This window comes from Chiloscyllium plagiosum, unplaced genomic scaffold (assembly GCF_037043375.1).
Source record: "Chiloscyllium plagiosum isolate Xiang-an unplaced genomic scaffold, Cpla_swu_hap1 HiC_scaffold_25, whole genome shotgun sequence".
NCBI lineage: Eukaryota > Metazoa > Chordata > Chondrichthyes > Orectolobiformes > Hemiscylliidae > Chiloscyllium > Chiloscyllium plagiosum.
In genome coordinates, this window is record NW_028270163.1 from 5,445,198 (window position 1) to 5,473,167 (window position 27,970).

A 27,970-nucleotide genomic window follows, 5' to 3' on the forward strand; every position below is an offset into this window, starting at 1 on the left:
CCACATTTATATTTACTCTGTGTGTTCTCTGCATTTCCCTCTTTGGATCAGTGGTGCTGGAAGAGCACAGCAATTCAGGCAGCATCCGAGGACAGGCAAAATCGACGTTTCGGGCAAAAGCCCTTCATCAGGAATAAAGGCAGAGAGACTGAAGCGTGGAGAGATAAGCTAGAGGAGGGTGGGGGTGGGGATAGAGTAGCATAGAGTACAATAGGTCAGTGGGGAAGGAGATGAAGGTGATAGGTCAGGGAGGAGAGGGTGGAGTGGATAGGTGGAAAAGGAGCTAGGCAGGTCGGACAAGTCCGGACACGTCAGGGGATCGTGTTGCTGGAGGTTAGAAACTAGGATGAGATGGGGAAGGGGAAATGAGGAAACTGTTGAAATCCACATTGATGCCCTGGGGTTGAAGTGTTCCGAGGCGGAAGATGAGGCGTTCTTCCTCCATGCGTCTGGTGGTGAGGGAGCGGCGATGGAGGAGGCCCAGCACCTCCATGTCCTCCGCAGAGTGGGAGGGGGAGTTGAAATGTTGAGCCACGGGGCGATTTGGTTGATTGGTGCGGGTGTCCCGGAGATGTTCCCTAAAGCGCTCTGCTAGGAGGCGCCCAGTCTCCCCAATGTAGAGGAGACTGCATTGGGAGCAACGGATACAATAAATGATATTAGTGGATGTGCAGGTAAAACTTTGGATGTGGAAGGCTCCTTTGGGGCCTTGGATGGAGGTGAGGGAGGAGGTGTGGGCACAGGTTTTACAGTTCCTGCGGTGGCAGGGGAAAGTGCCAGGATGGGAGGGTGGGTCGTAGGGGGGCGTGGACCTGACCAGGTAGTCACGGAGGGAACGGTCTTTGCGGAAGGCGGAGAGGGGCAGGGAGGGAAATATATCCCTGGTGGTGGGGTCTGTTTGGAGGTGGCGGAAATGTCGGCGGATGATTTGGTTTATGCGAAGGTTGGTAGGGTGGAAGGTGAGCACCAGGGGCGTTCTGTCCTTGTTGCGGTTGGAGGGGTTGGGTCTGAGGGCGGAGGTGCGGGATGTGGACGAGATGCGTTGGAGGGCATCTTTAACCACGTGGGAAGGGAAATTGCGGTCTCTAAAGAAGGAGGCCATCTGGTGTGTTCTATGGTGGAACCGCTCCTCCTGGGAGCAGATACGGCGGAGGCGGAGGATTTGGGAATACGGGATGGCATTTTTGCAAGAGGTAGGGTGGGAAGAGGTGTATTCCAGGTAGCTGTGGGAGTCGGTGGGTTTGTAGAAAATGTCAGTGTCAAGTCGGTCGTCACTGATGGAGATGGAGAGGTCCAGGAAGGTCCCTCTTTTCCTCTTGCAACATGTTTGAGGTGAGGGATGCCATGGACGTCCCTGCTGATAACACTTGTAGGAAGTGCTCCCATCTCCAGCTCCTCCAAGACCGTGTTAGGGAACTGGAGCTGGAGTTGGATGAACTTAGGATCATTCGGGAGGCAGAGGGGGTCATAGATCGGAGCTTTAGGGAAGTAGTAACTCCAAAGATGGCAGATAGATGGGTGACAGTGAGGGGGACTGGGAGGAAGCAGCCAGTGCAGGCCGTTCCCCTCAAGAACAAGTATACCGTTTTGGATACTTGTGGGGGGGACGATTTACCAGGGGCAAGTAACGGGGCTCAGGCCTCTGGCACGGAGCCTGTCCCCGTTACTCAGAAGGGAAGGGTGGAGAAGAGCAGAGCAATAGTAATTGGGGACTCGATAGTTCGGGGCACAGATAGGAGGTTTTGTGGGAACGAGAGAGACTCACGTTTGGTATGTTGCCTCCCAGGTTCAAGGGTACGTGATGTCTCTGATCGTGTTTTCCGGGTCCTTAAGGGGGAGGGGGAGCAGCCCGAAGTCGTGGTCCACATTGGCACCAATGACATAGGTAGGAGGAGCGCTGAAGATGTTAGGCAGGCTTTCAGGGAGCTAGGTTGGAAGCTCAGAGTTAGAACGAACAGAGTTGTTGTCTCTGGTTTGTTACCCGTGCCACGTGATAGAGAGTCGAGGAATAGGGAGAGAGAACAGTTAAATGCGTGGCTACAGGGATGGTGCAGGAGGGAGGGATTCCGGTATTTGGATAACTGGGGTTCCTTCTGGGGAAGGTGGGACCTCTATAAACAGAATGGTCTACACCTGAACCGGAGGGGCACCAGTATCCTTGGTGGGAGGCTTGCTAGTGCTCTTGGGGGGGGTTTAAACTAACTCTGCAGGGGCATGGGAACCCAGACTGTAGCTTTAGGGTGCAGGACCTGGAATGTAGGGAGGTTAGGAACATGGCATCAATTTCAAAGGAGGGTGCCTGTAAACAGGAAAGTGGTTTGAAGCGTGTATACTTCAATGCAAGAAGTATACGAAATAAGGTAGGTGAACTTGCAGCGTGGGTTGGTACCTGGGACTTCGATGTTGTGGCTATTACGGAGACATGGGTAGAACAGGGACAGGATTGGCTGTTGCAGGTTCCAGAGTTTAAATGTTTTAGTAGGGTCAGAGGTGGGGGTAAAAGAGGGGGAGGTGTGGCATTGCTTGTCAAAGATAGTATTACAGCTGTGGAAAGGACGATGGATGAAGACTCGCCATCTGAGATAGTTTGGGCTGAGGTTAGGAATAGGGAAGGTGAGCTCACCCTGTTAGGAGTTTTTTACAGGCCCCCTAATAGTCCTAGAAACATAGAAGAAAGGATTGCGAGGATGATTCAAGAGAAGAGTGAAAGTAATAGGGTGGTTGTTATGGGGGACTTTAACTTTCCTGATATTAATTGGGAAAGCTATAGCTCAAGTTCGTTAGATGGGTCAGTGTTTGTCCAATGTGTGCAGGAGGATTTCCTGACACAATATGTAGATAGGCCAACAAGAGGTGAGGCCATACTGGATTTGGTTCTGGGTAATGAACCAGGCCAGGTGTTAGAATTAGAGGTAGGTGAGCACTTTGGGGACAGTGACCACAATTCGGTGACCTTTACTCTAGTGATGGAGAGGGATAAGTGTGCACTACAGGGCAAGAGTTATAGATGGGGGCAGGGAAATTATGATGCTGTGAGGCATGACTTAGGATGTGTGGCCTGGAAAAGTAAGCTTCAAGGCAAGGGTGTAATTGATATGTGGAGCTTGTTCAAGGAGCAACTATTGAGTGTCCTTGATAAGTATGTGCCCGTCAGGCAGGGAGGAAAGGGTCGTGGGAGGGAGCCGTGGTTTAATAAGGAATTGGAATCCCTTGTTAAATGGAAGAGGGCGGCCGATGTAAAGATGAGGCGTGAAGGTTCAATTGGGGCGATTGAGAGTTATAAGGTAGCCAGGAAGGACCTGAAGAGAGAGCTAAGAGCAGCAAGGAGGGGACATGAACGGTCCTTAGTTGGTAGGATTAGGGAAAACCCTAAGGCTTTCTATAGGTATGTCAGGAATAAAAGAATGACTAGGGTAGGAATAGGTCCAGTCAAGGATAGTAGTGGGAAGTTGCGTGTGGAGGCTGAAGAGATTGGGGAGACACTGAATGAATACTTTTCGTCAGTATTCAATCAGGAACAGGACATTGTTGTCAATGTGAGTACTGAGTCACAATTAAGTAGAATGGATGGCTTTGAGGTATGTAGAGAAGAGGTGTTGGAAATTCTGGAAAGGGTGAAAATAGATACGTCCCCTGGGCCTGATGGCATTTATCCTAGGATTCTCTGGGAAGCAAGGGAGGAGATTGCAGAGCCATTGGCCTTGATTTTTATGTCCTCGTTGTCTACAGGAATAGTGCCAGAAGATTGGAGGCTAGCAAATGTGGTTCCCTTGTTCAAGAAGGGGAGTAGGGATAACCCTAGTAACTATAGGCCGGTGAGTCTCACTTCTGTTGTGGGCAAAATCTTAGAGAGAATTGTAAGGGATAGGATTTATGAACATCTGGATAGGAATAATGTGATCAAGGATAGTCAGCATGGTTTTGTGAAGGGCAGGTCGTGCCTCACAAGCCTTATTGAATTCTTTGAGAAGGTGACTAAGGAGGTGGACGAGGGGAAAGCAGTAGATGTGGTATATATGGATTTTAGTAAGGCGTTTGATAAGGTTCCCCATGGTAGACTACTGCAAAAAATACGGAGGTATGGCATTGAGGGTGAGTTGGAGGTTTGGATTAGGAGTTGGCTGGCTGGAAGAAGACAGAGGGTAGTAGTTGATGGCAAATGTTCATCTTGGGGTGCCGTCACTAGTGGTGTTCCGCAAGGATCTGTTTTGGGACCATTGCTGTTTGTCATTTTTATAAATGACCTGGAGGAGGGGTTAGAAGGTTGGGTGAGTAAGTTTGCGGATGATACGAAAGTCGGAGGAGTTGTAGACAGTGAGGAAGGATGTGGCAGGTTACAGTGGGATATAGATAAGCTGCAGAACTGGGCAGAAAGGTGGCAAATGGAGTTCAATGTAGCTAAGTGTGAGGTGATTCACTTTGGTAAGTGTAATAAAAAGATGGGGTACTGGGCTAACAGTCGGATACTTGGTAGTGTGGATGAGCAGAGGGATCTTGGTGTCCATGTACACAAATCTTTGAAAGTTGCCACCCAGGTAAATAGTGCGGTGAAGAAGGCATATGGCGTACTGGCTTTTATTGGTAGAGGAATTGAGTTCCGGAGTACTGAGGTCATGTTGCAGTTGTATAGGACTCTGGTGCGGCCACATCTGGAGTATTGTGTGCAGTTTTGGTCGCCATACTGTAGGAAGGATGTGGAGGCACTGGAACGGGTGCAGAGGAGGTTTACCAGGATGTTGCCTGGTATGGTAGAAAGATCGTATGAGGAAAGGCTGAGGCACTTGGGGTTGTTTTCATTGGAGAAAAGAAGGTTTAGGGGTGACTTGATAGAGGTGTATAAGATGATTAGGGGTTTAGATAGGGTCGACAGTGAGAATCTTTTTCCACGTATGGAGTCAACTGTTACAAGGGGGCATAGCTTTAAATTAAGGGGGGGTAGGTATAGGACAGATGTTAGGGATAGGTTCTTTACTCAGCGAGTCGTGAGTTCATGGAATGCCCTGCCAGTAGCAGTGGTGGACTCTCCCTCATTATGGGCATTTAAGCGGGCATTGGATAGGCATATGGAGGATAGTGGGCTAGTGTAGGTTAGGTGGGCTTGGATCGGCGCAACATCGAGGGCCGAAGGGCCTGTACTGCGCTGTATTCTTCTATGTTCTATGTTCTTTGTCCTGCCCTCTTTGGTCAATGATATTAAGTAGATCTCTCGTGCATTACCGGCACCAGTTCGAGTCTACACACCTGCAACATTTGTTTCTCTTTGAGTTGGCGAGTGGTCTAAGTTGACTTCACTGCAATGCTGCTTGATTTGGTCCTGAAGCTAACTAGAGTCTGATGTCGCATCCCTGAATCTTGCACTAACTGTACTGCATCACTAAGTCACTTCAGTAATCAGGAGACCAGCAGCCCCTTGATCAGATTCTGTCGGGGTAATTCATCATCAGACCTAGCAATTTACAAACTGGCATGAGGGCTAGTTCAGTAATTCCCTGCGACCCCATTTTGGGTTTGCTCCCACCTTGAGTGGTTGCTGCTAATGCTCTCTGAAGTGGTATAGTATGTCATTCCATACAAACATCATTACTTGGGGCGAAGGTTGATAATCTCCTGATAATCTTCCACTTTCAGGCATCATCCCGCATCCTAAGAATTTTCTTTTTGATGTCTGTCACAGCAATGGTTGTGGTCCAGTGTATTGTGTGCCCTAATAACAAGAGTCACATGGCTGCCATGTTGAGTTCTTTGTTGCTTTCAGGATCGTTCATCCGAGGCTTGGAGACAACAGCAACCTATGACCCATCAACTCAAGAGTTTGTGCTGAACAGCCCAACTGTGACCTCGATCAAATGGTGGCCTGGAGGATGTAAGTGAGCTTGGTGATGTTTGCCACTGTGTGGAAGGGGAATCCTTACATTATCATGCAAGGACCAAGGGATTGGTACAAATATCTAAGATGCGCAAAGCTAACATCACTACCCTCATTTCATAGACTGACATTTTAAAAATTTGACTCCGAACTGCTCTGTTTTTGATTGGAGTGTCTGGAATCAACAATTCTAATTATTCATGGCCATTTCTGTTTCAATTCACGTCACTTACTTTATAATCAAAATAATATTCATAACCTTAGAGAGATGGTGGATAGTCATAGGACCAGTAATTTAGAGGCCTGGGTACATGGAGCTAGTGGAATTTCAATTCAATTATTAAAACAATCATAGAGTTCAAAGCTAGCCTCAAGAATGGTGACCATGACGACCATAACAAATTATTCTTAAAAAGAACAGAAGGAAATCTGACCTATTGGTGACTCCAGGCCACTGTATTGTGATTTAGCTCTTAAATGCTCTCTCAAATGGTCTAGCAAGTCACTCAGTTCCAGGACAATTAGGGATGGGTAACAATTGCTGGCTTTGCCTGTGACGTCCACATCCATGAAAGAATAAAGTAAATTGGAGTGAAGGAGGATGAGGTGACTTGATAGAGGTGTACAAGATGATGAGAGGCATAGATAGAGTGGATAGCCAGAGACTTTTTCCCAGGGTGGCAATGGCTATCACAAGGGCGCATAATCTTAAGGTGATTGGAGGAAAGTTTAGGGGAGATGTCAGAGGTAGGCTCTTTATGCAGAAAGTGGTGGGTGTGTGGAATACATTGCCAGCAGTGGTAGTAGAGTCAGAGACATTAGGGACAGTTAAGTGATTCTTGGATAGGCACATGGAAGATAGAAAAATGAAGGGTATCTAGGTTAGTTTGATCTTAGAGTAGGATAAAAGGCCAACACAACATTGAGGGTCAAAGAGCCTGTCCAGTGCTGTACTGTTCTATGTTCTAAATTGTGAGGTTGCCACGATCTTGAATTCCTTTTTTATGAGCAGTGAATCAAACACTAGAACTTAAGGCTGTAAAGATAGTTGAATAAAATTTAGTCCCAATTTTCAGACTGTAGGATATTTACTTCACATGGAGGCGATTGCTGGGTTGAACAGGAGAAAGCACTTCGAAGAATTGACAGGCCTATGATAGATCAAATGGCTTTGTTCTGTACAGTAAGGTCCTTTTTGTGCAGTTAGTTTTCAGCCTGGTTCCATCCTGTTTCCTTGGTGGGCTCTTCCTGACTTTAGTATGTACCTGTTTCTCCCCATTAACTCTTGCCTTTTGTTCGCACAGTGGGGAAGACCTCAAACCATGCTATTGTCCTCGCTCAGCTGTATACCCAGGGTCAATGCAAAGGGCTGCATGCTTTCATTGTACCAATTCGCAGGATGGGCACACATGAACCTTTGCCTGGTAAGGAGGTTGATGGAATTTTATCATGATTCAGAGCTATCTCTAAACCCCACCAGCTTCACCCAACATGAACGAAGACTGGGCAAATAGAATTGAGATGCTGATCAGCTAATTAAGTGGCAGAGAGGCGAATAGTCTCTCCTATTCCTATGATTCAATAATGAGAAATTTATGGTTTAATCTTGCCATGATGCTCAATTGTGTAGAGTTTCCAGCAGGCATCAGTTGATATTTGTCACCAGCAAGACCCCAGACCATTTTTACTTTTTTTTTTGCTCCATTTATTGCAGTATTCAGTAAAGCTGAGGGATACCAAAGCAAATTATAGTGTTTTACTTACCAAACCTTCCTGTGTCTAAATGAAGTGAAGCCTGCTTCAGAGGAGCCTATGACTTGGGATTGATCACTCAAAGTTCTTCCTCACTTCAGCACACACCTGTCATGTCTGTGGCTGCTGTGGATTAATTGCTAGGATTCATTAACAACTCCCTTTATTACTGTTTCATGTGATCACTAGAATAATGCTAGGTGAACCCAATATTATCGTCCAGCAATTCTGCTGCTCCCCTGAGCTTGCTAAGCTGGTCTTTGAACAAAAGCTGTTGTTTATAGTGTCAAATAACCCATGAGGCAGTACTCACTTAGGCCCTGTGTGCTCATCAGTCCTATACGAGTTACTCGGACCTTTTGTCTTTACTTCTCTTGCCTGTTGGCTGTAATTATTAGAGGGATCGCAGCCTGTTTGTTTGCATCAATAATCTGGAGACTTTGACCAACATCTTCAGTTGGGGGAAAATTCTTTCCTCACGATTATTTCTTGATTCCTTTTCCATTGTCTCCAATTCCCTCATTAGGTAACTCCTTCATTAAGCAATAACAATATCTTTTGTTTTTATGAAGATGCATTATGTATTTGAAAACCCAGTTTCTCCCCCGTCACTCCATCCCTCTATGTGTCCATCCCTTATTCTTCATGGCCTTTCTTTGCTCCCTTCCCACTCCGGTCCTTTTTGCACCTCTCCTTGTGCCCATTTCTGCAACTCCTCTTCCTCTCCTTTCTTCTATCCCATCAATTGCCCTTCGAGGCCCCTCCCTTCCCATTTTTGTGGAATCCCTTCTCTCTTATTCTCTTTGCTCCAATATTCAGTGATAAATGTGAGAGGGATCCAGCCAGCAGCTGGAGAATTAATGAACTAAGTCTAGTGCATTGAAACCACTGGATTGTCATTTTAAAAGTTCACCTGGTTCACTAATGCCTTTTCTGGGAGAATGTGTGCCATCCTTACTGGACCCTGGTCTGCCTACGATTCCAGACCCAATCCGATGTGGTTGACTCCTAACTGCCTTCATGATGAGGTGGCAAACGACTCCTGGCAGCTCACTGTCTGAATGGTGATGGACAATAAATGCTGGAAAAGCGCAGCAGGTCAGGCAGCATCTAGGGAACAGGAGAATCGACGTTTCGGGCATTAGCCCTTCTTCAGGAATGAGGAAAGTTGGTCCAGCAGGCTAAGATAAAAGATAGGGAGGAGGGACTTGGGGGAGGGGCGTCGGAAATGTGGTAGGTGGAAAGAGGTCAAGGTGAGGGTGATAGGTCAGACTGGGGTGGGGGCGGAGAGGTCGGGAAGAAGATTGCAGGTTAGGAAGGCGGTGCTGAATTTGATGGATTTGACTGAGACAGGCTGGGGGGAGGGGAAATGAGGAAACTGGTGAAATCCGAGTTCAACACCTCTGGGACACCCGGACCAACCAACCCAACCACCCTGTAGCTCAACATTTCAATTCCCCCTCCCACTCCACCAAGGATACGCAGGTCTTTGGACTCCTCCATCGTCAGACCACAGCGAAACGACGGTTGGAGGAAGCACGCCTCATCTTCCACCTAGGCACCCTCCAACCACAAGGAATGAACTCGGATTTCACCAGTTTCCTCATTTCCCCTCCCCCCAGCCTGTCTCAGTCAAATCCATCAAATTCAGCACCGTCTTCCTAACCTGCAATCTTCTTCCCGACCTCTCCGCCCCCACCCCAGTCTGACCTATCACCCTCACCTTGACCTCTTTCCACCTATCACATTTCCGACGCCCCTCCCCCAAGTCCCTCCTCCCTATCTTTTATCTTAGCCTGCTGGACCAACTTTCCTCATTCCTGAAGAAGGGCTAATGCCCGAAACGTCGATTCTCCTGTTCCCTAGATGCTGCCTGACCTGCTGCGCTTTTCCAGCAACACATTTCCATCTCTGATCTCCAGCATCTGCAGACCTCACTTTCTCCACAATAAATGCTGACCTTGTTACAGCTACCTATACCCTGTGAATGAATGCAGTGTGTCTGGATTGGTGGTAGTTATTTCACTGACTTCCCTCTTGCATTCTGTTCATCAGGTGTAGTGGTAGGTGATATTGGACCGAAGTTTGGGTATGACGAGGTTGATAATGGTTACCTGAAGCTGGAAAATGTTCGTGTACCACGTGAAAACATGCTGATGCGATATGCAAAGGTAATATAGTGGACAGTAGGTGAGACTGACAGTGTGGTTCGGCTGTGCCTTATTGTCTTACTCATTGTCTGGAGCCTTTCACTACCAACTCCTCAGTACTAATGAAAAGCAGAACTCAATGCATTGAGGAAGCTGAATTAATTGTTAAAACCCCTTGCAAAAATTAGTGATAATGACAGTGCTTCTGATGATAATCTAATCGGGAGGTGATGAAGGGGTGTAGAGAGGGGATATTCTCCATTGGTTCGAGTCACACCTGGCACAAAGGAAGATGGATGTAGTTGTTGGTCGGTCTTCTCAGCTCCAAGGCATCTCTGCAGGAGTTCCTCAAGGTAGTGTCCTGGGCTCAACCAATTTCATCAATGACCTTCCCTCCATCATTTATTTGTGAGAGGGATGGCATGATAGCTCAGTGGTTAGCACTGCTGCCTCACAGCACCAGGGACCCGGGTTCGATTCCAGCCTCGGGTGACTGTCTATGTGGAGTTTGCACATTCACCCTATGTCTGCATGGGTTTCATCTGGGTGCTCCAGTTTCCTCCCACAGTCTAAAGATGTGAAGATTACGTGAGTTGGCCATGCTAAATTGCCCCTAGTGTTCAGGGATGTGTTGGTTAGGTGCATTGGTCAGGGGTAAAAAGAGGATAATAGGGCAGGGGAATGGGTCTGGGTGGGTTACTCTTCAGAGGGTCGGTGTGGACTTGTTGGGCTCAAGGGCCTCTTTCCACACTGTAGGATTCTATGATTCTATCATAAAGTCAGAAGTGGGGATTTGTATTGATGACTGTCCAGTGTTCCACAGCATTTATAACTCAGATACTGAAGCAGTCCATGTTCAAATGCAACAAGACCTGGACAACATCCAGGATCACCTCCAGAGAGAATTTAACCATCACTCATTGACGTTCAGTGATGTTAGTATCCTGAATTCTCCACTATTAAGATCTTGGGAGTCACCATTGACCAGAAACCAAACTAAACTAACCATATAAATACTGTGGGTATAACAGCAGGGTGTGGGAATTCTGCCCTGAGTAACTCCCCTCCTGTTTCCTCAAAACCAGCTCATCATCTACAAGGAACAGATCAGGAGTGTCATGGAATATGCTCCACTTAGCTGGAAAAGTGTGGCTCCAATAACACATTAGGACAAAGCAGCCTGCACGATTAACACTGCACTCCCATTCACTTTCTCCACCAGTACATCATGACAGTAATATGACCGTTTGCAAGATGAACTGCAGTAACTCACCAAAGCTCTTTAAACAGCACCATATAAACCCATGCGTCCGACTATCTAGAAGGACATGGGCAACAGGTATATGGGAATGCCCCTCCAAGCTATGCCCATCCTGCCTTGGAAGTATATCACTGTTCCTTCAGTGTTGCTGGGTCAAAATTGTGGAATTCTTTTCCTATCAATATTGAAAACAGCTACACCAAATAGACTGCTGTAATTCAAGAAGGCAACTCTCCATTGTCTTCTGAAGGTCAATGAAGAATAAGCAATAAATACCGACCCAGCCAGCGAAGCCCATGTTCCACTAAAATCAGTCTTTTTAAAAACTTGCTTTAGTGCCCTCTAATATGCAGTAGTTAGCGTGATGCTGATGTGGAGGGGGCATAGCATGGCAGAGAGGGACCTCAGTTCAACATCATTAGCAGTGCAACAGAGAATCGGAGGTGCTGTGATGCTGAACCAAGGGGCGCAGCAGCATAGAGTTGACATTAAATTAACATTGTTCCTCTGACTCTGGCAGTGAGGGGAAATGAACAATGCCATACTGCTATTAAAGGGAACCTTCAAGGTAGGGCAAATCAAAATGAGATTGCTGAAAACAAAACTCTAACTATTTTAGGAATACTTGTTTCAGACTGTAAGTGCTTGACATGAGACCCATTGCCTGATGCAAATCCAACAATGAGGTATGTATCACAGCTATGAGTGTGCAATGAATGGGTTTTGTTGGGTTTTTAAGGTGATGCCAGATGGGACGTACATGAAGCCACCCAGTGACAAGCTGACCTACGGCACGATGGTCTTTATACGCTCAATGATTGTAGGAGACTCTGCACGTGCATTATCTCAAGCATGTACAATCGCTATCCGCTACAGTGCAGTCCGACACCAGTCAGAGCTGAAACCTGGGTAAGGCCTGCCCTTTATATCTGAGGGTGTGGGAGAGCAACTGTGGCTCTGTTACACTCCAATATTGCAATGCACTCACACCAGGTGAAGCTGCCATTCATTGTCCTGAGTCTCTGAATTTTAATTTACCACAGTTGGTGCAGATTCTGGGATGGTCCTCATAATCTTGTACCTCTTAACCTGAGGGAGAAAAAAAAATTCATGGTTCCAGATCTTGATTGCTGTGCAGAACCGGCTTGTCCAGGTTTAGCTGTCCTTCATTTATTCTACAACATTAATGATAAGCCATGTTGAGACTGTGTATAGATTTTGTTTGAGCCTGCTCAGCTGTAACATGTAATCGTTATTGTACTAGTTGGGCACAAGTATTCTGTGGTTTGACTCGATACTGTCATGAGTAGGAATGTCTGCAGGCCACCCAAGCAGCATCTACAAGGTGCATACCTCCAACAAGGAAAATTATTTAGTGCAGGGTGGAAGCTTTTGATTTGAATTAACCTTTATGCAGCAAAGGAACAGGTGTTGATCATCCATTCCCTTGAGCCCTTTCTGCCAGTCACTGAGATCATGCCTGATCTGTGTCATAGTAGCACTTTACCTGTCACAGCTCCAAACATATTGATGTCCCAGTCACTTGGTTGTATAGAACTTGAATCTTGAAGAAAAGACATGCCCGTTGTCAAAGCTTTTCACCTTGCAAACATCAGGACAAATGCAAGAATGCCAAATGATCACAAGATACAGCAGGAGAAAAAGGTGATGAATCTACAGCTTGTGATTTTGAGTGGAAGATCAGAAAGCTTTAGCATGTCTCTCTCTCTTCAACGTGATCTCTCTGATATCCTTATTCTGAATCCATGTAGATTTGATTTCCGTTGGCTTCACTTGGTGTACATTGCAATGTAACTGGATTTTGAGGTTCCTGGTTCAGTAATGCTGCCTGTGATTCATTTCGCTAGTGATCCTGAACCCCAGATACTGGATTACCAGACTCAACAGTACAAGCTGTTTCCACTGCTGGTGACAGCCTATGCCTTCCGGTTTGTTGGAAACTTCATGAGGGAAACGTACCATCGTATTACTGGGGACATGAATGATGGAGACTACAGCCAGTTACCTGAGGTATGGAGGGTGCTACATTATTCTGATCACTGTACTGCATTTGCCTCTGTGGCATCTGTGAGATATCTGTAATAGTTCCACTTCACTCCAAAATGTTCTGTGGTGTCCAGTGATCCAACGCTACTTCAATCTGTCTTCGAACAGAATTATAGAATGCATAATGCCAATACAGAGAATGACAATTCACTATTGATATCTTGGTTAAGATTTCTTACCAATTCCCCTTCACCCAGAATTCTGCCATCCTCTTTTGCCAGTGGAAGAAGTACCTTCAAGGCTGGTTACTCCCCTTTGAAACTTGCTCCGGTTCTGGTTGCAACTTGTTTGAGTGTAGATGGTGAGGTTGCTTGAGACATGCAGCCAGATGTAGCTGTCTGTTTCACTCGCTGTTGTCCAACCGTTGAGTTTTGCCCTATGCCTCAGTGTCCTCACCCACCGTCTTAAAGAAAGGCGCAGATTTTCTGAAATGTGGCATTCTTATGCGGCTAGCCACTCAGCCTTTTTTTTAAACAAAAGAACGGAGTTCCTCATTCCACTTAGGCCTTCCTCCAAGAAACAGAGGCATACTTCCAGTCGCTCAGGTCTTTCATAGTGCAGAGCTGCCACAAGAAGGCAAATCACCTCCCACCCCCCCCCCCCCACGCCCAACCCTCAAAACCCCCCATCACAGCAGTCAGTACTGTAATTCGGAAATCTAAAAGTCCAGACAGGCACTCTGACAGCTGCTGTCAACCTGTGACTGAGTTAAGTGGATGCAAAAGAAAAGTTGATTCTAGTCTGGGGAGGGGTGGGGAATGTGCTATATGGGTGTTAGTCCCTGCTTCAAACCAGGTGCTGTGATGGTGATGGTAGTGGGCTAGTGGTTTTGGGGTATTGCGGTGATTGGGTGCTGTGGGGGTTGGTATGAGGGAAGGAGGATAGAGTGTGAAAGAGCCTTCATGTGAACTTTGGCAGCAAGTGAAGGTGGCTCAACACCACTTTCTGAAGGGCACGTAGAATTGGACCATAAATAGTAGCCTTGACATGTCCTGATAATTGTTAAAAGGCCATTCTGGGAGCCTAAGTGTCGTTATTTCAGTTCAGTTTCTGGTGCATATGTTTCTCTGATCACTCCAACCCCTAAACACCGTTTATGCTGCATCTCCCTGGAGTACACTGACCAGGGGAGAAAATTGATGGTCGAGACTGAAAGGACTGAATTTCTTCCCCCCTCCTAGTCACAGCATAATGACTGGGTGCATTCCCTCAAACCATAATGTCAGTACCTATGTACAGTAAAGCAATACAGTGGAGCAGAAAGCTAAGAAGCTCCTATAACAGGTTCAGTCAGGAGCAGATCACATCTTTCTACACTGACTGTCAAAATATCAGTTTTAGTCACTGTCTGGGAGACCATACATGATCTTCCACAGTGCTGACCAGCAGTACAACAGGTATGTTGATATTAGGTGTGGAACTAATTTGTTAATTGATATCTAGGAAGTGAAAGAGACCTTTCTGCTCCTCAGTGCTGTTCCACTGTTAGTTTAGATCACGGCTATTTCTGTTTTGTGGCAGTCAGTTGGTTTTCTGCTTTGCAAGGTCCCTTTTAGAAGCACAACCTAGTTATGCACACACTAATATTAGAGGTAGCATTGGCCCTATGTTGCCTGTTTGTTTATTACATGAAGTGCCCTGGATCACTTCCTGAAGTGAACTTCTCAGGATAGAATGCAATGCTCAGATCATCTGGAGCTTTTAAGGCCATTGTAATTTCTCTGGCTGCCAAATTTATATTTGATTGCCTTCTGCACTCTGGCAGTCTCTGTGCTCATGGTTACTGTCTGGTTCCAGCTCCATGCTCTCTCTGCTGGCTTGAAAGCCTTCACCAGCTGGGTGGCCAGTGCTGGCATTGAGGAGTGTCGAATGGCTTGTGGTGGTCATGGGTATTCACGGTCCAGTGGTCTTCCAGACATTTACGTCACATTCTCACCCAGCTGCACATATGAAGGAGAGAACACAGTCATGATGTTGCAGACAGCAAGGTAAGGAATCAGCTGCACTCATTGGAATGTGTCAGACTCTGTTCTTCGGTGCATACACTTCTGGGGGTCAGCTGATCTCATGATGTTGGATTCAGCTCACTTTCTTGTGGGATATTCATTCTCTGTTTTGAAGCCTAATGTAAAGCCTACCATTGCCTTTTAGGAGCATAAGAACAGTGTAGACCATTCAGCCCGTCAAATCTGCCCTGCCATTAAATACAGATATAAATTTGGAAGCCATAAAAATCACAACAGCCTAAATACAGTCAAGGCTGTTGGAATACTTCAGTATCTTTTATTCTCCATAACACTCTGTACCATTGGTAGTCAGAAATCTATCAATCTCTACTTTAAAGATATTCAAAGACTGAGCTTCCACAGCTCTCTGTGGTGGAGAAATCCAATGGTTCACAACCCTCTCATTAAAAAATGTCCACTCCACTCAGTGGCATTGCCCTTTCTTTTTGCCCTGGCTCCAGAAACCTCTTAGCTGCATCTCCCCTGTCTATCCCTTTAAGTTTAGTAAGTTGCAATGAAGTCGCTTCTCATTCTTTGAAACTCTCGAATATAGGGCCAGTTTAGTCAATCTCTCTCCATAAAACAGTCCTGCCATCCTGAGAAAAAGTTTGGTGAACCTTTGTTGTACACTCTCTGTGGTGATAATATCTTTATTGAGGTAGAGACTAAAATTGCATGCAGTACTCCAGGCGCAGTCTAACCAAGCTCCGAATAAATTGCAGCAAGATTTCACCACTCCTGTACTCCAGTCCTCTTGCTATAAAGGCTAATGTTCCATTCACCTTAACTTGCTGCAGCTGCATGTCATCCTTCAGTGATTTATTGACAAGTAATACCTAGCTCCCTTTGTACATCTACACCTTCCAGCCTCATATCATTTGATAAATACTCTGCACATCTCTTCTTCCTACCATAGTGAATAGCCTCACATTTTGCCGCATTGTATTACAATTGTCATGTTCTTATCCATCCACTAAGTCTGTCCATGTCTTCTTGAAGCCACTTTACATCTTCCTCTCTTACACATTCCCAATTGGCTTTGTACCATCTGCAAATTTGGAAATGTTATGTTTTGTCCCCGACCTCCAACCTATCTTTTCCTTGTTCAGAGATGTTATTACGCATCTCTGGAGCAGGTGGGACTTGATCCCAGGCCTCCTGGTCCCGGGGGAGGGACGCCACCTCTGTGCCACAAGAGGTTCTCTTCAACCTCCTAATCACCGATTATGTATCGTGAACAGCTCAGGCCCAAGTGCTGATCCTTGTGGTTTTTCACTAGTCACAGTCTGTCAAGGTGAGGGTGACCCATTTATTCCTCCTCTCTGGCTAACTGACAATCGTTAACTCATGCTGGTACATTACCTTCTATCCTACATGCTTTAATTTTCCTAACCACCATCTGTGGGGAACTTTATGAACAGCCTTCACACCATGTCCATTGACTCTCCTTTCTCAACTTTGTTGGTAGCATCTTCCGAACAAAACCACAGAAGCGTTCATCAAACATGATATCCTGTTCACAAATCCATGCTGACCTTGCCCAATCAGCTCTTTCTCAACCAGGTGTCTTTTTATTGCAGCCTTTAAGATAAATTCTAGTATTTTCCCTGCTACTAATATAAGGTAACAGGTCTGTAATTCCCTCTTTATTTTTCAGTCACTCCCTTCTTGAATAGTGGGGCAACATTTGCCAACTTCTAATCCACAGTAATCAATGCAGAATCGATAAAATTTCAAGATAATCACCAATGCAGCAGCTATCTCTATCGCCACCGCCTTCAACACTCTGGGATGAAAGTTATTTCTCAGGTTCTAGGGATTTAGCAAAAACCTTCAGCCCCACTAACTTCTCCAGCCCACTCTTCTAACAAACACTAATTTTGTTCAACTCCTCATTTTCCCTGGTCACTTGGATCTGTAAATGTGGGAGAGTTCTGGGAACTTCAGGATAGCAGAAAAATCAAAGTAATTAAGCTTCTCTGCCATTTCTCTATTCCCTAATTGTTATGTTTGTATGTTTATAAATTCTACTGACTCTGCCTTTCATGGACCCATATATGTTTTAATCAAACATTTTCCCTTTTTACACACCTATGGAAGTTTTACAGTTAATTTTAATTTTTTTGCTCAGTTGCATTCCTATTCTATTCATCCTTTTTACAATCCGTTTCTTGGTCCTCCCATGCTGTATTCCACAAACATCCCAACTCTCAGAATTACCGCTGTTCCTTCCTATTGACCTAATCTTTTAATCATCATGACCACATTGTACCTTCAGCACCTAGAATAGGCCCTCCCAAACTGGCTGAAGAACTCCTCTGATGGTCACAGGTCCAGCTGTTGGAGTCACAAGGCTCTGAGGCAGCAGTAGTCATCATGGAACTCAGTGTCAATTCTAACAACTGCAAGGCAACTTTAATACCACATGAGGTTTTTTTTGGTGGGTGTGGTCTAATGGATATAATTTTGAGGCCTGATTGCTGCTGCTGCAGTTGCTGCTAAAAAGAAAAACAATTTTGAAGGTAGGATTTTTATTTACAAAAATCCCTGCGATTTAAACAATTCCCCTCATGTTGAACTTCTCCTTACGTGCTATTCAGGAGCTGAAGTTTAGTCCTCCCACCCAAGGTCAGATGGAGTCTGAGGTGTTACAATAGGGCTGTAGCAGAAAAATGTTTGGGAAGCGCTGACCTATTAGCAGATTTACTTGGCTGCTGTATCCTTTAATTTGCAAAATTAACTGCATTTTGAAGGTATCCATTGGGTGTCTAAATGGGCTTAACAAAAAATCCCATCTTCAGGCCTGAGAGAGTTGCTGAGTAATGAGATTGCCTCATCTGGCCCTGTTCCTCAAGCACTGTCTATACCTGTGTCTGATAATTGATTGTTTTCCATAACCCAGGTAATTGAGCTATCAGCCACAGCAGTTGAGTCCTCCTGCTTATTTGTAATTCCCTGGTTTGTCATGTCATGTATTGTCCTACAATTGGTATGTTTTCTGCATTGTTGCCTCACTGTTAGATAAACCCCAAGTCAAAATGAGATCATGGTATCAGGAAGTTGCGATACTTTCAGAACAACAGAAACCCAGTACAGTTCTGAGCAGCTTAGGGATTGCTATGTATTAAAAGCAAGATACTGAGATTAGCAAACTGAAAAAGAGTTCTGGGGGAGGTATAGCAGCATCTGTAGAGGAGAAATTATGTATTGCCACAATCAGATTCTTAATCATCTAGAAGTAATCAGTGGTGCATCTTAAGCCTTAGTTTCACCTTACCACGGGTTTATAATTATTATAGAACTTCTGTTGGTTTGTTTTTTAACCTGTTGTTTTACTAACCTAAGTCATCTCAACTTGCCAATCTGTAGGTGTGAGAGTCTGGACTGTTCAGTATTGCTACAGATCTCATTTTCTCCTTCACTGCCACTCTGCACACTGCAGCCTTCCAGCTGACCTGAAGTCAGTTTTGCTTTGTGCCTCAGTTATGAGTCTTCAGTGTTCTGATGATGCAGGCTCCACTCAGCTCCCTGCAATCTCAACTGGCTGCAGCAGTGATTGGGTGTGTGACATGTCTGCTGCCAGGTGCCTACTTCCCTACTGATTGCAGCACTCATATTGCCTTCATATGTGTGGCAGTAGGGAATCAGCTTAGGCTTAATACCAGGGTGATACGGTGCATGAAACTCACCAGACAGAGAAATGGAGCTATTAGCTCTTTCAAAGAACTGACACCAGCATTGATGGCTGAATGACCTCCTCCTGTATGGTGTGATCTAGTGTTCTGCTAATTTGCTTTTCTCTCCATCTGCACTATTTTGACCCCTATTGCTTTCTTCATGTGCATTGCTAGTGATGGATTATTTGCCTCCTGGTGCATTGCAGGTACCTGTTCAAGAGTTATACCCAGGCAAAGTCTGGTCAGAAGCTAGTGGGCACTGTCTCGTACCTGAATGACCTGTGCAGCCACATCCAGCCCCAGCAAGTGGCCAGTCAACCAATGGTGGTAGACATCAATGACATCAGCAGCTTAGTGGAAGCGTACCAGCTGCGAGCTGCTAAGTGAGTACCAGGGAGGGGAGCTGTGGTAACCTGGTCAGGTTTCCCAATTTGGTTTGCCCATGTTTGTCATAACTTTTTGTAAGGGATTAACGGTACAGGATAAGAACATTGTCACTGTCAAGCCCTTTGGGATGTTCTAATGTCTTATGGTAAATTCAATCATCTGTCTGACAGTGAGACATGAGAGATGTTCCAATGTGCTGCAATTCCTGACTGCCAGCAAACTCCTATATATATATAACTCTTTTGCTTCATCTGAATTGTTGATGAATATGGCGGAAAACTGAGGCCTCAGTGCTGATCCCTGCAGGATGCCAGTACACCACTAGTTCCATCTTTAACTTCCTGCTTTCTGTCTCTTCTTTTTTAACTAATTCCATTGGTACATCACTGATTGGCGGCATTATAGGCGGCACGGTGGCACAGTGGTTAGCACTGCTGCTTCACAGCGCCAGAGACCCGGGTTCAATACCCGCCTCAGGCGACTGACTGTGTGGAGTTTGCACGTTCTCCCCGTGTCTACGTGGGTTTCCTCCGGGTGCTCCGGTTTCCTCCCACAGTCCAAAGATGTGCAGGTCAGGTGAATTGGCCATGCTAAATTGCCAGTAGTGTTAGGTAAGGGGTAAATGTAGGGGCATGGGTGGGTTGCGCTTCGGCGGGGCGGTGTGGACTTGTTGGGCCGAAGGGCCTGTTTCCACACTGTAATGTAATCTAATCTAATCTAATCTAATCTAATCAAAGGATTGTTCTCAACTCCACATATTTATACACTTGCCCAATCATTGGCTGTCATTTTCTGGATAGTCTGAGATTGCCTTCCTCTCCTGCCCCCTGGAAGCCCTGACTCTGTATGGAAGCTGTCTGGGAAATGTACGTTGCCACTGGGTAATTGCCGAACACCAGGAACATTCTGAAAAAGGTTCAACTCTGAGTTAGAGTCTGAAACTCGAGAGGGTTCTAACTTTCAGTTAACCATGAAATGTTGGAGGGATATTAACCTGCTCTAACTCCTGGGTCATTGTGGCACTAACCACACCCCTCCCCACAACTCCCGTTGACCTTGCCATTTCTTCCAGCTGCCCCCTTCCTCCCCTCTTTACCAACTTTCACAAGTACACATTCATTTATGTGCTGAGTCTAACACAACAAGATACTTTGGGTCATGTGACTTTACTTCATGCAATGTGGCAGCTGGTGCCATAAAAAAAGATTTGTTGCAGTGAGTCTCTTCATTGGAAATTCACTCAGGACAGATATTACAACACTGCTATTGTCACTGGACTAGTAATCCAGAACTGCTGGCTAATGTTTTGGGGCAAATATTCAAATCCCACCATGGCAGATGGTGAAATTTGATTTCAATCAAAATCTGAAATTAAAAGAGAGCTTAGTGCCAGACATGTAAGCACTGTCAATTATTGTAAAACCTCATCTGGTTCACCTTCTGAATGCGTTCCAGAAGCAATCTCTATAAATAGCATCCATAAGTCATGTTTATCCACCACTTTAGTAACTTTTTAAAAGCATTCAGACAAGCTTATCCAACATGCCTTAACATTTACAGATCCATACTGACTCATTCTGATAAGCTCGTTTCACTAGTTGCTCCCTCAGTCACTCGGTCTGCAATCACAGAATAGTTACAGCACAGAAGGAGGCCTTTTGGCCCATTGTTCAGTGCTGGCTCTGCTGACACTTCATGCCACTTCCCTGGCTTCTCCCAGTAGCCATGGACATTCCTCCTTTTCAATATGATTATTCAGTTCTCTCTTTGAAATCTCAAACCAACTCTGTCTGTACCAGACTCTCTGGATTCCAGACCCTAACCTGTTAAAACCTTTTACTCGCATCACCACTGATTCTTTTGCCAACCTGTACCCCCTTGTTCTCGATTCTTCAACAACGTGACTGGTTTCTCATTATCTGCGCTCTCCAGGTCCCTTGTGCTTTTCAACACCCCAGTCAGATCTCTTAAAGTTTCCTTCTCCAACAAAGACCATCCTAAGTTCTCCAAGTGCTGGAGAAACCAAGTTGGTCAGGTAGAATCTGTGGGGATAAAATACAGAGGTCATACTCTGAAGTGGAACTCCATATTGAGTCCTGAATGCTGTCTAAATAAGAAATAAGGTGGTGTTCGTCCAGCCTGCATTGTGTTTAGTAGGGATACAATAACAGGCTGGAAATGTTAGAATGGGAGCAAGGTTGTTTATTGAAATCACAAGCAATTGGAAGATTGTCATTCCTATAAACATTCTTCTGGCCAGACAGGAGGTATACAGTAAAGCTTTTGGTCTCACTAATTTAAAGGAGAGGTCATTGTGAGCAACAAGTACATTATCCAGTGTCTTAGTCGATCACTAGACCATTTTCTTCAAGCAAGAGAGTGATTGTAAAAACATGTGAGTGTGAGCACTCTAAAAACATTTAGAGTGTGAAATGGACTGGTAAGCTAGAAGAGATACCTGTTAGGAAGGAAGATGTGTTGGACATTTTGAACAACTTGAGGATAGACAAGTCCCCCGGGCCTGACGGGATATATCCTAGGATTATGTGGGAAGCAAGAGAGGAAATTGCAGTACCGTTGGCAATGATCTTCTCGTCTTCACTGGCAACGGGGGTGGTACCAGGGGACTGGAGAGTAGCGAATGTTGTGCCCCTGTTCAAAAAAGGGAATAGGGATAACCCCGGGAATTATAGGCCTGTTAGTCTTACTTCTGTGGTAGGCAAAGTAATGGAAAGGGTACTGAGGGATAGGATTTATGAGTATCTGGAAAGACACTGCTTGATTAGGGACAGCCAGCATGGATTTGTGAAGGGTAGGTCTTGCCTTACAAGTCTTATTGAATTCTTCGAGGAGGTGACCAAGCATGTGGATGAGGGTAGAGCAGTGGATGTAGTGTACATGGATTTTAGTAAGGCATTTGATAAGGTTCCCCATGGTAGGCTTATGCGGAAAGTCAGGAGGCATGGGATAGAGGGATATTTGGCCAATTGGATAGAAAACTGGCTAACCGGTCGAAGGCAGAGAGTGGTGGTAGATGGTAAATATTCAGCCTGGAGCCCAGTTACAAGTGGAGTTCCGCAGGGATCAGTTCTGGGTCCTCTGCTGTTTGTAATTTTTATTAATGACTTAGATGAGGGAGTCGAAGGGTGGGTCAGTAAATTTGCAGATGATACGAAGATAGGTGGAGTTGTGGACAGTGAGGAGGGCTGTTGTCGGCTGCAGAGGGACTTAGATATGATGCAGAGCTGGGCTGAGGAGTGGCAGATGGAGTTCAACCCTGCCAAGTGTGAGGTTGTCCATTTTGGAAGAACAAATAAGAATGCGGAATACAGGGTTAATGGTAGGGTTCTTAGTCAGGTGGAGGAACAGAGGGATCTTGGGGTCTATGTACATAGATCTTTGAAGGTTGCCACTCAGGTGGATAGAGCTTGTAAGAAGGCCTATGGAGTATTATCGTTCATTAGCAGAGGGATTGAATTCAAGAGTCGTGAAGTGATGTTCCAGCTGTACAGGACTTTGGTTAGGCCACAGTTGGAGTACTGTGTGCAGTTCTGGTCGCCTCACTTTAGGAAAGATGTGGAAGCTTTGGAGAGGGTGCAGAGAAGATTTACCAGGATGTTGCCTGGAATGGAGAGGAAGTCGTACGAGGATAGGTTGAGAGTTCTCGGCCTTTTCTCGTTGGAACGGCGAAGGATGAGGGGTGACTTGATAGAGGTTTATAAGATGATCAGAGGAATAGATAGAGTAGACAGTCAGAAACTTTTTCCCCGGGTACAACAGAGTGTTACAAGGGGACATAAATTTAAGGTGAAGGGTGGAAGGTATAGGGGAGATGTCAGGGGTGGGTTCTTTACCCAGAGAGTGGTGGGGGCATGGAATGTGCTGCCCGTGGGAGTGGTAGAGTCGGAATCATTGGCGACCTTTAAGCGGCATTTGGATAGGTACATGGATGGGTACTTAATCTAGGTTAGAAGTTCGGCACAACATCGTGGGCTGTTCTGTGCTGTATTGTTCTATGTTCTATGTCAAGGCAGTCCTTCCTGACTTACCTTCCCGAGTTACCACTTTTCTGGTTCCCAGTGCTCAGCATCATTGGCCCTGGCTCTTCACTTAATCCACATAGCACCTGACCAATCCTGAAAGACAGCTTTGTCCTCTGAGAAATGTATAGCTGAAATCCATTCTGTTTTTCTTAGTCCAACAAGGCAAAGATGAGTGTGTGAAACTAACACTGCCCTAACCTCCAGCATTCAGAGGTCAGGCTTGAGACTGTAGACTTGCAAAGTATCTGTTATACACTGTGCCTGTTGATGCCCTGTGTAATCGTTCCTCTTGCTTATCCCACTCCGTGTTTTCCAGCCTGGTTGAGGCAGCTGCACGGAATTATCGCATGGAACTGGGACGCAGGAAGAACAAAGAGGAAGCCTGGAACAGCACGTCTATTGACCTAGTCAGAGCATCGGGGGTGAGTCGCCCTTGGTTAGAATGGTGTCTCCTCATCTGAGGAAAGTTGATTTCCCTTTCCTCCCTCACCTGCCCTGCCTCCTCATAGCCCATCCATTCCTCTCTTTCTTTCAAAGCTAAATTTCTGCTTCCCCTCCTTTGTGTTTGGATGTGACTCCCTTCCTTCTGGGTTGGTGAGAGTCAGGATACCTGTGCCTGGAACATTGAATCACGGCAGGTCTTTGTAGATTGTCAGTGCGATTTTTAACAATCGCAATCACTTTATGAAGCCAAGAGCTGGTGTGTGGTGAAGCTATCAGGCTCGTCATTGCTGAGTGTAATGTTTGACTCGGGACTGGATAATGATTATAAGTTGGAAGCATTGCACTTGCTTTCATTGGTGTTGTTTGTGTGGGGACAGATTGAAAGTATTTGTTTAGAGCAGGGTGGCACCCCTTAGACATTGTGCAAAAGGAGGGTTGTAGTGCCCTTGCAATTCAGAAACCCATCCCTTTACTCCTGTCTAATCATGTTCTGTGTCTTATTTCTTTTTGTGTAGGATGTGTAACTGCGGGCGTTTGTTTAATTACTCTTGTTCTCCCCTTCCTTAGGCTCACTGCCACTACGTGGTGGTGAAGCTGTTTGCAGCCAAACTGTCTGAGATCACAGACACTGCAATCCACGATGTCCTTAGCACTCTGTGCCTGATGTATGCGCTGTATGGAATTAGCAAGAACTCTGGAGATTTCCTGCATGTGAGTGGATGCTAAACCACAGCCTTGGTGGTATGGATACAAAGACCTTAGAGACACAGTGAAAGTCATTATACAGTGTGTCAGTCTTGTGGAAACTTAACAGGGATTGGAATTACATCTAATTCATAACATTTTAATATGATGCCTTTTAGAAAGTCCAAAAACAGACTGAAGGTGTAATGAGAAGGGAGCAAGAGACTGAGATCCAATATTCATTGAAAGCCTTAGCATTTGCTTCAGTTACCATAACCATCCTATATATCTGTGATATATTAAAATATGGGTCTGTTAACATCTTCAATATAGACTTTTCTATTATAGATTCATCTGTCAATATTTATAATGGAAAATGCCAATGTAATGTTGTCATGCTGTAATTACATCGTTTGTCCACTAGTATTGATAGTACCACATCTGGTTTAACATAAGAAACAGGCACAGGAGGACACCATTTAGCCCCCTCAAGACTGCTCAGTCACTTCAATAAGATTGTGGCCAATATGATCTTGACTCCCAGTCTACTTCCCAGCCAGCTCTCTCCATCGCTTTTGATTCCCTTTTGATCAAAAATCTATCTTTTTCCTAAAGTGGGCAGGTCCTTATTCCAAAACTGTGTCCCCAGAGGGGAAATATCCTATCATTCTCTATACTGTCAAGTGCTCACAAATTTTACTAAGTTCAGTGGGGTTACCTCATTCTTTTAAACCCCAACATGTATAGACCCAATTTGTTCAACCTTTCATGCAGTTCCTTCTGCCTCAACTCCAGTAGAGAAACTCCAGTATCCTCAACAGTGACCTCTAAGCTTCCCAATAGCTGTAATTTTGTTATTCAGTTTTGATATAGAATTAAAGCAATGTACATATATGATTTTAAAATAGGAAGCAACTTGCATCTCTTCACTTGTGTTCAATTATTCCTGTCATCTAACTCCCACTTCTACTGTTATGACCCTTCTTTGATAGTTTGTATTCCCACCATTTGGGATTGCTCTCCAATTCTGTGATTAGTTCACTCATGTTAGTAACTAGTCCACACAGTTGAGGGACAGGTTAGATGCTGTCTCACTGTCGCACAACATGAAATTCTAGGCTGAGGCATTATAACACAGAGGAAGGTATGTGCTCTGGGAGAAACTAGCTGAAACGTAGGCTTTTGCTGGACCATAGGCAGAGTTGTCTAGTGTTGTGTCTCTTTGGCTGTGCTGAAGCATGCTTTATAACATCCTGTTGTCCTGTGCAGGCTGGGATCCTGAATGACTTGCAGATTTCCCATGTTCACCAGCGGGTGAAGGAGCTGCTCGCTATGATCCGACCCAATGCCGTCGCTCTCGTCGATGCCTTTGATTACCCCGACGCAGTTCTTGCATCAGTACTCGGGCGTTACGATGGGAATGTTTATGAACACATGTTTGAATGGGCGAAGAGATCACCTCTAAATAAAACCGAGGTATGTACGTCTAGCAGGCGATGATCAGTCAGACATATTGGAACTTCCCCAGTATGGGGAGGTAGACGTTGGAACAGTGGGTTGTCATCTTGGGGCCAGATTGAAGCGGACAAACCCCTTGCTGTTTTCGGACTCCAATGTGAAATGAGCTTGGATATTACCACAGCACTCTAGTTGGCTCTCCCACTCAAACCTGGTATGGTGGGAGATTAAAAATTATTCGGTCAATTGGGACTCCCAGAACCTTTACAGGGACAGGGTGATAAATGTTTCAGCCCATCAAGACAACATTTAGTGCCTTTATTCATCAGCCGTGTAGACTAATCCCATTCTTCCCCTAAATATTCCCCTCTCTTATGGACTCAATAACTATTTATGGCTGAGATTTCCATGTCCTGACTGGCCTGGGTGTGAAAATATTTATTTGTGTCTCTGCCTTTAATTCTTCTTTTGACAAGCCTCTCAGATGTCCTCCTCTTATTGTCCATTAAATCTCCATAAAGGATGTTTTACTTGGCATCCAGCATCCTTTCCCTGACAGAAATACAGATGCATTCCATCCCATGCACTGACCAACAGAACAAAGAACCAATTCAGCAGAGTTTGGGAATTCTGTTTCCTTACACCTGTATTATAGAAACCTTGAAGTTTGTGAGGCCATGACATAGCTGTGCTGTTTGACAGTATGGTCCACTCCTGACAGTGGGTTTAAAATTTATTGGAAATCAGCCTGTTTGAAAATGCTATGACATCTATGTGGCAGCTGGGACTGGAATCGACACCTCTGGGTCAGGGGTAGGGATACTACCCTAACCCTAACTCATCAGCCCTGATGTATTATCCATCAGTTTGGAGTTATGGTGGGTCTCCAGGGTCTTGATTTGCTAGGAGTGTGTTGAATGTTATGAGTGAGAATTCACCAGTGCTTATGTGAACAAGAGAGAGATTTGGAGGTTTGGTTTCTGAGGACTGACCATCTGTTTCTTCTTCTTCCTAGGTTCACCAGTCATTCTACAAATATCTGAAACCTCTGCAGTCCAAGCTGTGAGGCTCTAACTGTTCTTTGTCTAAGAAATTGAACCCAGCTACCAATCAAATTCTCAAAGTTTTCTAATCAACCTGTTCAGAGATGGTATTACACACATCTCTGGGGCACTTGAACTTGGGGCGTCCTGGTTCCAAATCAAATTCTAAACCTTTAATTTTGATTCTTGGTGTCTCTGACCTCTCAGTCTCGTTTCCTGAATGGCAGAAGTAGCTCTTTTTAACGGTTGCCGAGCGAATTCTTTTTCCTGCCCCCTCCCTCATACTGTGTACTATTACAGTTGTATCATCAGACTTTGGAACTGGAGTTGAAAATGTGTAATCTGCAGATTTTGTGTCCACTACTCCCTGCTGAGCATGGCAGCACCTCTGTGGAGCTTTCTGCAGTGCACGGGCCGTGATGCAGCAGCAAATGAGAGGAATCGCCTTCAGTTTCTGCTCCTGATAAAAACTACCACAGTATTTGCAGGCTGTGCCCAGTGTCAGAGTAATTAGTGCTTCAGAGGTATAAAGACCAGCACCAGTGTTCAAAGCAAAAGCTCTCTGAGACTGGGATTGGGTGGGAGGAAAGTCAGAAATGAGTCTGCTGTTGAGCACTAGGTGGCTTTTTAGAGGAAGGGCAGAATCAGGAATTCAGGTTTGGGGTCTGTATTGTTTTAGCCGGACTGAATGACTGTTCCTCTACAAATATGAAGGATTTTGCAATAATTCTAACTGTTGTGGTTCTGTTCGCCGAGCTGGGAACTTGTGTTGCAGACATTTCATCCTCTGTCTAGGTGACATCCTCAGTGCTTGGGAGCCTCCTGTGAAGCGCTTCTGTGATGTTTCCTCCGGCATTTATAGTGGTTTGTCTCTGCCTCTTCCGGTTGTCAGTTCCAGCTGTCCGCTGCAGTGGCCGGTATATTGGGTCCAGGTCGATGTATTTGTTGATAGAATCTGTGGATGAGTGCCATGCCACTAGGAATTCCCTGGCTGTTCTCTGTTTGGCTTGTCCTATAATAGTAGTGATACTGGTCCTCATCTACCACCCCACCAACCTCCATGTACAGCGTAAACCAAGACAGAACCCCACTGGTCCTCACCTACCACCCCACCAACCTCCATGTACAGCGT

At 45.4% G+C, this 27,970-nt stretch overlaps 1 protein-coding gene across 3 annotated transcripts in view; it reads left to right on the forward strand.

Annotated features, from left to right (window-relative positions):
* Positions 1 to 27,639, forward strand: part of acox1 (acyl-CoA oxidase 1, palmitoyl) — a 63,408-nt gene extending 35,769 nt beyond the window's left edge. Inside the window, exons 4-14 of one of the 3 annotated variants that reach the window (XM_043714325.2) lie at positions 5,756 to 5,863; positions 7,171 to 7,290; positions 9,674 to 9,789; positions 11,769 to 11,938; positions 12,898 to 13,060; positions 14,894 to 15,084; positions 18,986 to 19,162; positions 23,526 to 23,631; positions 24,221 to 24,364; positions 25,607 to 25,813; positions 26,811 to 27,637. In XM_043714325.2, the coding sequence (XP_043570260.1) occupies positions 5,756 to 5,863; positions 7,171 to 7,290; positions 9,674 to 9,789; positions 11,769 to 11,938; positions 12,898 to 13,060; positions 14,894 to 15,084; positions 18,986 to 19,162; positions 23,526 to 23,631; positions 24,221 to 24,364; positions 25,607 to 25,813; positions 26,811 to 26,861 (1,553 nt within the window). In that variant the 3' untranslated portion in view covers positions 26,862 to 27,637. Of the gene's footprint in view, positions 1 to 5,755; positions 5,864 to 7,170; positions 7,291 to 9,673; positions 9,790 to 11,768; positions 11,939 to 12,897; positions 13,061 to 14,893; positions 15,085 to 18,985; positions 19,163 to 23,525; positions 23,632 to 24,220; positions 24,365 to 25,606; positions 25,814 to 26,810 lie in introns of all 3 variants that reach the window. The other 2 variants (XM_043714324.2, XM_043714326.2) reach the window with 2 other exon arrangements.
* Positions 27,640 to 27,970: the final 331 nt, after the last annotated feature.